The sequence below is a fragment of the Myotis davidii genome, unplaced genomic scaffold, assembly GCF_000327345.1.
Source record: "Myotis davidii unplaced genomic scaffold, ASM32734v1 scaffold424, whole genome shotgun sequence".
Classification (NCBI taxonomy): Eukaryota; Metazoa; Chordata; class Mammalia; order Chiroptera; family Vespertilionidae; genus Myotis; species Myotis davidii.
Genome location: NW_006295827.1, coordinates 1,165,114 through 1,175,656, shown reverse-complemented (window position 1 = coordinate 1,175,656; position 10,543 = coordinate 1,165,114). Strand labels below are relative to the sequence as shown.

General features: G+C 45.3%; 1 protein-coding gene across 1 annotated transcript in view; it reads left to right on the top strand.

Moving 5' to 3' along the window:
* WBSCR17 (Williams-Beuren syndrome chromosome region 17) overlaps nucleotides 1-10,543 on the top strand; it is a 420,861-nt gene that overhangs the window by 326,725 nt on the left and 83,593 nt on the right. The window contains exon 6 of the mRNA XM_006770853.2: nucleotides 3,779-3,896. Coding sequence (XP_006770916.1) covers nucleotides 3,779-3,896 — 118 coding nt within the window. The remainder of the gene's footprint in view (nucleotides 1-3,778; nucleotides 3,897-10,543) is intronic.

Below are 10,543 nucleotides of genomic sequence, written 5' to 3'. Positions count from 1 at the left end.
ACTTTGTTGGTAAAAATGCACATTCCTGAGTCTAGTCTCTTTAACCTGGTTCCTTGGTTCCGGGCCATACCTAGGAATCTGCATCTTCTAAGGGACCTTCTGGGTGATGCTAGTGCAGGTGGGCCCTGAGTCAATCTCAAAGAAACATGTTTTCACCATGAGGCAGCGTCCAAAGCCATACCCTTTGAGAGTGTTGACTGTGCCCTGCGATTTTAACTGCCCTGCTTGCCTTTAAGAGGTTAGGAAGTATAGAGTCTTGGAGGAGGGTCTCAGTTTCACATGGGTGTTAACATCAGACAATTCCAGATACCAGGCACAAACTTATTGGGGGATTGTTGTGCCTTACCAGAATGTCTTGATGACCTCAGCAATTACTCTCTAGAAAATGGACTTAACACCAGGCTGCCTCCTGCCCCCGGCTTCTCTGCAGACTCCTGCACTCTCAGGCTGCACCTCTGTACTCCAGACACGCATGTCTGTGGCATTTCTCCATTACAAGGGTGGACCCTGGCATTTAGCTCTCCCAGAATGAATCTTCCCTGAAGTTTGCCTCTCCGCCCCATGGGCTAATACCCCTACCCCACTCCTGGGTCATAAGTGGGAGGGGGCACATGTGTCATCATCACAGTTTGGTGGCAAGAGCAGAAGCCTATCTAACAGGGTTTAAGTCAAGGAGGACAGACCACAAAGACAGGGCACTCTCACATGCTCCTGGGCAGAGAGTGGAGCCACACATCTCAGCAGATGGGCAGCTGAAGTCGCCAGGCAACCCCCACCACCTGGCCTCACACCTCCGCTGTGCACCTGCCTTGCTCCCAATGTGCCATCGTCCACATGCACCAGAGTTGTCCCCTATGGTGGCCTGTCCCTGCATTTGGATGAGACCCCTTAGTTCTAGCACCCAGCACTGCCTCAATTCCACGATTCAGCAAAAACATAATTTGTTTGGCTGTTCAGGTTTGGTTGATTGATGTGGGAGATTAGGCTCACACAGTGCTTTTCTAGGCTGCAGATCTGCTGCTTCTCTTTGAGGGGTCAAGGGCTGGAGGAAATGATTGACAGTGAGTGGTTGCTGTCCGTGGTATAGCTGGGGTGGCACAGTCGCACCAGCAGAGGGCAGTGTCCCATGTACACAGGTATTGCTAGGAGGTTTCTGGAAAAACTTGGATGAGCCTCAGTAGAGGGCAAAGGAACATTATTTTCTGAGCTTGCGGAGGAAATGATTGACAGTGAGTGGTTGCTGTCCCTGGTGTAGCTGGGGTGGCACAGCTGCACCAGTAGAGGGCAGTGTCCCATGTACACAGGTATGATTGCTAGGAGGTTTCTGGAAAAGCTTGGATGAGCCTCAGTAGAGGGCAAAGGAGCATTGTTTGCTGAGCTTGTGCCCTGTGTGCTGGGCTCATCTCACATCTTTTCACAGCAGCACGCTGTACAGAAGTAACTGGGACCCAGGGTGCTCCATTAACCTAACCCAGTACTGTTTTCAGTGGCAGTGCCAGCATTCACACTGGGTTCTTTCAACTCTGAACACTGCTATTTCCAGCGTGCCCCACTGCTGCCCTGGCTCGTGGGTAGTGGGAGGAATTCCATGGAGTCAGAAATCTGGACACTGAGGTCAAAGCCAAGCTCAGAAGGAGCAGTTGAGGATCTAAGACAGGTCTGTAGTTCAGTTCCAGAGAATGCCACAGAGTACCTGCCGAGAATGACACCGAGTACCTTCCGAGTGGCCCAGGGGAGTTTCACCGGGCCTCCTTGTGAGATGTCTCTTTTGCCCACAGCAGAATCTTAATGGCACGTCTGGGGTTTGGCAGATTGGGGTTGCCAGCTCCTCCATGGAGCCTTGGCTGGAGGGTGCCACATATCAGTAGGCTTTGACGCTGAGTGGTCTCTGAGCCCTACTCTGTGACTCAGGGCCAGGTCACTAAATCCTCAGGGGCTTGGCTCATAAGTGGAGATGGCCCCTCCTTCGCAGGGCTATGGCTGTTTTTAAATGAGTCAGTGTGTGAAAAAGTACTTTGCACTGTGCTAGAGACATAGTAATTACTCAATAAATAGCTGCTATAATAATAATAATATAGTAATAATGATGATGACTCTTAGTTGCTTGAATGCAGGAAGTATATTGTGTGTTTTTCTACCCCCTACAGCACCAGTAAAATGCCTTTGATATGGTAGATGCTGAGAAAATATTTGCTGAATGGATTTATTATACAAGGGTACGTAGAAAGTGTGGAAGCAGAGATGAAAAGACATAAAGAATTTGTTGATATTGCACTACAATACAGGATGTAATATAATATAATACAATGCAATATGTAAAATGTAACAGTGGGTTGTCCGTTATTAGCAATGCAGGGTTCCATGCTTTATGCAAAATTGCCATGAACGTGGTAGATTAATGCTGCGATTCCATCAATTTCTGCGCATGCATCCATGATGTGTTGCCTCAGATGGTTTTTGTCTCTGATTTCCATTGAATTCAACTTGTGCCTTTAGCCTACTCCAGAGGAAATAATCTAGAAGATTCATATGTACAAAAATAAAGTATTAATCTTTGTTTCCAGACTTGCTGGCCAGTGGCCACCCTGTCAGTACCTTTCATCTCTCCTGCTCAGTACCCCTTCTCTGTGGGCTGAGACAGTCTCTCTGTGGTTTATAATTGGCCTCTTGGGTACCAGGGTCTCCTCTGAATCTTCTCCCCTCTGTGAGGACCAGCATCCTGATCCACTCTCTCCCATCAGAACGTGGAGTCTAGACCTCCTCCTGTTGACCTTCCTTTCTCCAGTTTCCCGTCAAGTCCCCAACTGGTGAAGCCCTTCTTCCTGGGACAGGAGATAGACACATCTGTTCTTCTTTGCGCTTCTCTGAGACTGCCCATGCGCCCATCCTGTCACACAGCTGTCCCCAGACATGCCGTGAGAACCAGTCTCCATGTTTGCAGACTTCACGTGACATGTGAGACCTGTTCTTGTTCAAGCTGCAAAGGTGCCGGGTTATCCCTAGATGCTTTGGGTCCCATAGTTTGACTGAAGCTAAAACATAGCTTTATGGAGAATGGGGGTATGGGCAATGAGGCCTTCAGGAAGTTATCTCATTGGCCAGAGTGGAACCAAGCCCCAAGTTATTCCATTGGCCAGAGTGGAACCACCCCCACCGGATGGTGCCGATGATGGGCTTCTGGTGCTGATGACTTCAGCATCTTTTATAAAAATTGAGATATAATTGACATATAACGCTGTGTAAGTTTAAGGTGCACAACATGTTGATTTGGTTCATGTATATGTTGCGATGTGATTACCACCATTGCATTAGCTAACACCTCCATTACATTACATAATCATCATTTCCTTTTGTGGTGAGAGCATTTAAGATCTAGTCTCTTAGCAACTCTGGAGTTTATAATATGGTATTGTTGACTATAATCACTATGCTATACATCAGATATCCAGAACTTACTCATCTTCCAACTGCAAGTTTAGACCCTTTGACTAACATCTCCTCATTTCCCCCACTTCCCCGTCGTGGTAACCACAATCCTCCTGTTTCTACAAGTTTGGCTTCTTTTTTTTTCAGATTTCACATGTGAGAACATTTGTCATTCACTGTCTGACTTAGCTCACTTAGTATAATGCCCTCAAGCCCCATCCATATTGATGCAAATGGTGGGATTTTCTTTTTTCTAGTAGCTGAATAAAATTCCAATGTGTGTGTGTGTGTGTGTGTGTGTGTGTGTGTGTGTATGTGATGACTTTGACTTTAGCGTCTCTCTCTCCCACAGGACACCAGCAATGATTGGCTGTTCCTTCGTAGTCAACAGGAAGTTCTTTGGTGAAATCGGTCTCCTGGACCCTGGGATGGATGTGTATGGAGGAGAAAACATCGAACTTGGAATCAAGGTTTGTGACATGGCGACCTTTGCTCTTGTTCACATTTGTGAGCAGAGCTGCCTGGCCATCTTAATGTATATTTAAAGCTTCCTTAGCTGGTGAGTGACAGATCCCTTCATCCCACCCCTGTCCCTGAGGACGTTCCAGCAAGATTGTCACCCCTCTTTCGACAGGGAATCCTGGGCTTTCCCTTTCATAGAGTTGAACAATTTATTCCACGTCTCAGTGACTCACTCTGGACATTAGCCACAGAATTTATTTCCTATTCTCTTCCAGTTTCATTCTCTCCTTACATTTGTCTTAAAATTAAATTACTCCTTAAGTTACTATTGCCATTCTATGAATTTTGATGGTTTATGTACATTGTAGAATCACAAGATGCCAGAGAAGAGCAGGACCATGTTCTGTGGGGCCCTCCCTTGTCTCAGAAATGCTTCTAAAGAGAATGACCGGGTCGGGGAGTGAGAAGAATGCAGAATGGGCCTCATGCTGGGCCCCTAAGCCAGATTACTTCCACTGTTAAACATGTTGTATACTGGGTTTTGCTTAAGATTTTGTTTGAAAAAGAGAATTCTACTGGAAAAAAAATTGGACACATTGACATATTCCAACCTCCTCTTTTTAAAGTTAAGATAAATGACCGCCCCCCAACTGGTAAGGTACACCTTTAGCCCCTGTCAGCCTCTTAGCAATAGACTTGCTGCTCCTGCCTAGTGCAAGTCTCTCTCCACATTGCAAGGAATGAGTGCTGGGAGGACGCCCTTCCTGCCGAGGTCCCTGTGTCTGTTGCCCCCTGTCCTGAGCTTTTGCATACCTAGGCCCCTGGAAATTAGGCTTGTTGGAAATGACCCAGGACACGATGGTAAGGATTTAAGGTTATTGCATTTCTTCCACCTTCCTGTTGTATTCTCGATTTGGTTCTACCAGGCAGATACCCAGTGCAGAATCCCTATCCCTAATCAAAGCCTGCTCTGTTTGTGATTTGGTTTAGCCCTAGCTGCTCCGTACCTTTAAGATACCCCATCAGCCCCTCATCTACACCTGAGTCCCCTTTGTGGAATGAAAGTTTTTGTGCCCATGTGATGTAATGAATGGCCAGGCTACATGCGTGAAGGAAATGGTGGGGACCCTCTGTGGATCCTAAAATCGCTCCCTTTTGGAGATCGCAGACTCTTCCTGTGCTTTCAATTCCAGGCAGGGTTCTTTCCTCAATGGAATTTGCATGAGATTTCTTTGTAAAGTCTGGCAATTAAAAATCCAATATGTTATCATAGCTAATACACTGTCTTTCATCAGTTTTGAATTTAATTGCAGACACAGATCTGGACCTAGCATGTTGAACTTGGCCCTGCTCCCACCTCATCCCTCCTTGTGCTGCTCTGTTGATTTTTCCTTAGCTCTCATCCACTTCTACCATGCCACAGAATTTACTTATGTATCATGTATGTGTATTGTTTTTCTCTATCTTCCCCTTTCTGATTGCAAATTCTGTGGGACACAGATCTTGCATCCCAACATGTAGAACCAGGCTTGGCACATGGCTCAATAGACATCTGTTAGATTAATGATTGAATAAATACCTGTTGGGAATTTAACTGAGTAGAAGCAGTGGAGTGATGGAGACAGACCTGATTGGAACAAGTTGATGGTTTATCGAGAGGTAATAACTGGTTCCAGGCACTTATCTGTGAAAGGAAGGAGCTGGAGGAAGCCCTGCATTGAGAGAGCTGAAATTTTTTAAGTTTCATTTTCAAGATAAGAGGGGTTGGAATGTCTCTATATACTGTGAGAAGGAAGCCAGTGAAGGGTAAGACCTCATTACCAACATAGGGGAGAACAGGGTGATGGGTAGAGCACTGTCCTTATGGAGGCGGGGCATAGCGGGAGGGTTATAGGTACAGGTGGGACTCTAGGATTTGATTGCCACTGTAGGCTGTGTTGTGGGGTGACTGAGGATTTGACAGTAGTACGCACTGCTAGGGCTTGCTAAAATGTTAGTCTCCCTTACCCTGGCTGGTGTGGCTTAATTGGTTGGGCATTGTCCTGTGCACTGAAAGGTTGTTGGTTCAATTGCCAGTCAGGGCACATGTGTGGGTTACAGGTTGAATCCCCAGTAGGGGGCATGCAGGAGGCAGCTGATCAATGTCTCTCTCTCACATGGATGTTTCTCTCTCTCCCTCTCCCCTCTCCCTTCTTCTCTCTCTAAAAAATATTTTTTTTAAAAAAGATGTTGGTCTTCCCACACTTGCAAAGCATTTGCTTAGCAAAGGTGATGGTGGTAACTGAGTCCTATGTGGCTGCCCCCATCCTTGAAGAAGGCGAAGGGCCCTCCATCTCCACCTCAAAGCACAGCCCAGTACACCAAAGCCCTTGGGCTGTCAGCTGAGGAGTCAACCAGTTCCACTCCGCACACTCCTTTGTGAACCAGTTGGAGTAGGCAGCCTCAGGGTCTGCTCTCCGGCTGGCTTGTCTTCTCTACAGCAATTTGGCTTCCCCAGATGGATCAGGGTAGATACCACCCTCACTCACATGCAATGGCCTGCCTCTTACTGTACACCTGAGCACAACCAGCATCCACGCTGGAGATGGGAAAGGTTTATGCCTCTCCCCATCGACCATGTCCATTTGTGAGCTGCAAGCTGACTCCATAGAAGCCTGTTTTCTGCCCATTCTTAAAGCAGAGTTGAGTGCTGTTGATGCCGTAAAGACCAAGGCCTGGGTTCAGGGTCTTCAGAGCCACCGTCTACACACTATCCTGGGGTTCTCAAGGTGTGGTCCCTGACCAGCAGCATCGACTTCATCTGGGAACTTGTTACAAATGCAGATTCTCAGGCCCCACCCCAGACCCCCTACATCAGACACTCTGGGGTGGGGGTCTAGAAACCTGTGTTTTAACAAGCCTTCCAGGGGATTCTGTCACACGGCCAAGCTTAAGTGCTCCTGGGTATACGTACACCTTGACCATAGTCAGCTTCTTAGCAAATACATACTTTTCTCAGAAAGGATCCCAGGTGAGAGTTCACCTGGTTCAAGGCCCTCCTCCAGGTGTCCCCATGGCCATTGCGGGCCCACAGGGAGTCCCTTCTCCTCACTCCCAGCCCACACAGCCCAGCCCCAACCCCTTAGGTAACAACACCTACTTCCTCCTTAGCTTAGTATGCAGGTGTCTGGACCAAGTGATTGTCAGTTCCTGGACAGGGCTCCCTTTTACCTGGAGATCTATCTATGTAAGCTGCTTTGTTTACCAATCATAGTATTTCTCTTTTCATTTTGTGCTATTTTACAATGCTTAGAGCACAAATTGGGGGAATAATAAATACATTTTTAAGAAAGCCATCCCCGCAGCTTGAAAAAACTTCGAGCTTTTTGTAATCTTCTGCACGCATATATAATTTGAACACAGTGGGCACACATACATTTATATAAATTAGCTAGGAGAAAGGATACAGAATCCTATGCTTAAGTTAAGTGGGAAGATTTCAATATGTGCATACCATACTCTCTTTGGGATTTTTATTTTCTCCAAGAAATAGGTCCATCTGCAATCTTTCTAACTAGTCTCTGACATTTTTCATTACTTTTTAATTCCTCAGTAAGTAAAGTGTCACAAAAATAGGAAGAATAGACAGTGTCACTAAGGCTGAAGGCTGACTTCCGGCTGTCGCTCAGATGAAAGGCAGCTTGCCTGTGACCAAAACAATCGATACAATACCGTGAAGGGGAAGAAAAGCTTCCCAGGACCAAGAAAAGAAATGAGGTTAGAAATAGAAAGGTTTCATCTTGTTCTGAATAACATTAATCAGAAACCTTTAACGAGGCATATTACTGTAACATATCTACATGGGAAGAAAAAACAAATCTCCAAGGACAGAAGAGCAGATAGATCACTTTTAAGTGCAGTAAAATCAGGTGGCTTCAGACTTCCCTGGTATATCAGTCTTCTTTGGAAGAAGAGGCACTACTTATTCTGAACCCTCATGTAAAAGAGTGACAGGCAAGGCTGCTGAACACTGTCGCCCAGCTGTTCCTAATGGAAGACGATAGAAAGGCGCTGTCAGATCCTACAACTATCAGAAGATGTCTTAGCTTGAACAGGATGCTCGAGGACTGAGTAAAAGACAGGATTCATGTGTGTATACATGGCTGTTAAAAATATCTGTGAGGCCAAGGACCCACAATGGAGATGGAGATAAGTAAGCATGTGGGTGTGGGATGCACAGGTGTGATAACATTACCTGGCCCACCCTAGCCTGAGGGCCTTCCCTGGGTGCAGTTTTTGCTGGTGCTCCACAATAGTCTCAGTCAATGCCTTCGACTCCTATCCTGGCAAATTAGGGGAAAAGGAAGTATATATATATAAATTTGTACAGAGTAACAATAATATTCTTAAAAAGCAGATTTTTCCCAACGGGCATGGCTCAGTGGTTGAGCATCAACCTATAAATCAGGAAGTCACAGTTCGATACCTGGTCAGGGCACATGCCCTGGTTGTAGGTTCGATCCCCAGTGTGGGGCGTTCAGGAGGCAGTCGATCAATGATTCTCTCTCCCTCTCCCTTCCGCTCTGAAATCAATAATAATATATATATTTTAAAAGCAGAGTAAGACCTGGGTGCCACAACTGCTAGTTGCATAATTGGATGCCCTGGGCCACACCATTTTTTTTTTTTTTTTGAAGAGCTGGGATGCCATTCTTAGGACTCAGGTGGGTCCAAGATGGGAATCTTTGCCACCTTGCCCGGCCCAGTCCACTTGAGCTCAACTCATTGAAGATCTAAAGGGTCACCCACAGGCTGGGGTGCTCAGAGTCTCTGTGCCAATCAGGATAGCTTCATCAATAGATTTGGAGAACTGCCTCCTTCAGAGGGATCATTCAGAAAACTCCAGACCCCCAACTGAACTCACACTGATCTCTTCTGTCCCATCTCTTGCTCACCTTATCTCTTATCTCTGAGAAGCTAGTGGTATAATTCAGTCTGAAACTGAAGCCCTGGAAATCAGGGGATAGATACAGTCCCAGTCAGAGTCTGAAAGTCCCAAGAACCAGGAGTGCTGATGTCTGGGGACGAGAGAATACAGATGTCTTAGCTCACGCAGAAACATGAGACAGGTGCTTTGATCCCCGGCCTATCCTCTGTCTGTGGGTCTGAGACTCACCTTCTAGCATCCATCTTAATCGGGATAGACTCCCTGCCCTCTCTGAAGCCCCTGACATCAGGCCCCCAATGCCCAGAAGCCTCCTGTGACCTTTGTCTTCCATTTGGAACTTTTGGGCTCAGTTGAAGGTGCACAGCATAATGGTTTGTTTCATCTGGTGAATGTTGTGATTGGAAAACTGTCACTCCTGAAGGGAACTCAGACTGGGCTGTATATATCCCCCAATTCTCAGGCCTCGAGGGTATGTTTTGGAATTTTGTTTCTTTTCCCTAATCTCTAGATTGATTGTGGCTTTGGTTCTGGCATTGCTGCTGGCATTGGTCATATCTGGCTGTGTGCATGTCTTCATAGTGCAGGGTTAGAGTATGTATGTGTTAAAATTCAGAGCAAAGTTTCTACTCTTGTCTGGGGATAGAATAGGCTTTTGGGTTTCACAGACTGGACTTTATTCTGGATACATATATTACATGTGGCCAACAGGTCAGTCGAATGCTTTTGAATATGAAGAAGACATGTTGAGTGCCTTCTCTACTGCAGCAGGCACTTTCACTGCGGATACCACTGTAGATAGGCATGGGCAGGCAGAAAATCCATTCATTTAACAGATAATTATCAATGTGATGAGTATGAAAAGATAGGATGAGGGATGCTGTGGGAGAATAATATCAAGGGGAAATTATCTAGTCTAGAGTGTTGGGATGAGCCTCCCTAAGGAAAAGATGTTTAAGACTTTAAAAATGAGTTGAATTTAGGTAGACAAAGAGAGTGTGGGAGAAGAGTGTGGGAGTAGGAATATTCCAGGCAGTTACAGTCATGCGAGATGAATAAGTCCTAGAGATCTACTGTGTGGGCCTCGTGCCTAGAGTTAATACTTATTATATACTTAAAAAACTTGCTAAGAGGGTAGATATTTTATAATGTTCTTTAAAAAATATTTATTTATTTATTTATTTTGAGAACAAATTGACATACACTGTATCAGTTGAAGATGCATAGCATGATGGTTTGACTTACATATATTGTGAAGTAATTACTGCAATATATTTATTTAGCATCCATCTTGTATAGATACAGTACAAAGGGAAAGAAAAAATGAAGAATTTTTTTTCCTTGTATGAGAACTCTTAGGATTTACTCTCCTAACAACTTCCATACACATCATACAGCAGTACCTGTAGTCCTCGTGCTGTACATTATATCCCTAGTAAATGTTTGTACCTTTGACCACCTTTCTTCAGTCTCTTCTCCCCTCACCCTCTGCCTCTGGTAACAACAAATTTGATCTCTTTTTCTATGAATTTGCGGGGGGGGTGTTTGTTTTTGGGGTGTGTATTTTTGTTAGATTCCATATAAAAGTGAGATCATATAGTACTTGTCTTTCTCTCTCTGACTTATTTCACTTAGTATCCTCAGGTCCGCCCATATTGTTGCAAATGCCAAGATTTCCTCATTTTTTATGGATGCATAATTTTTCATTGAGTGCTTTATATATATTCATTC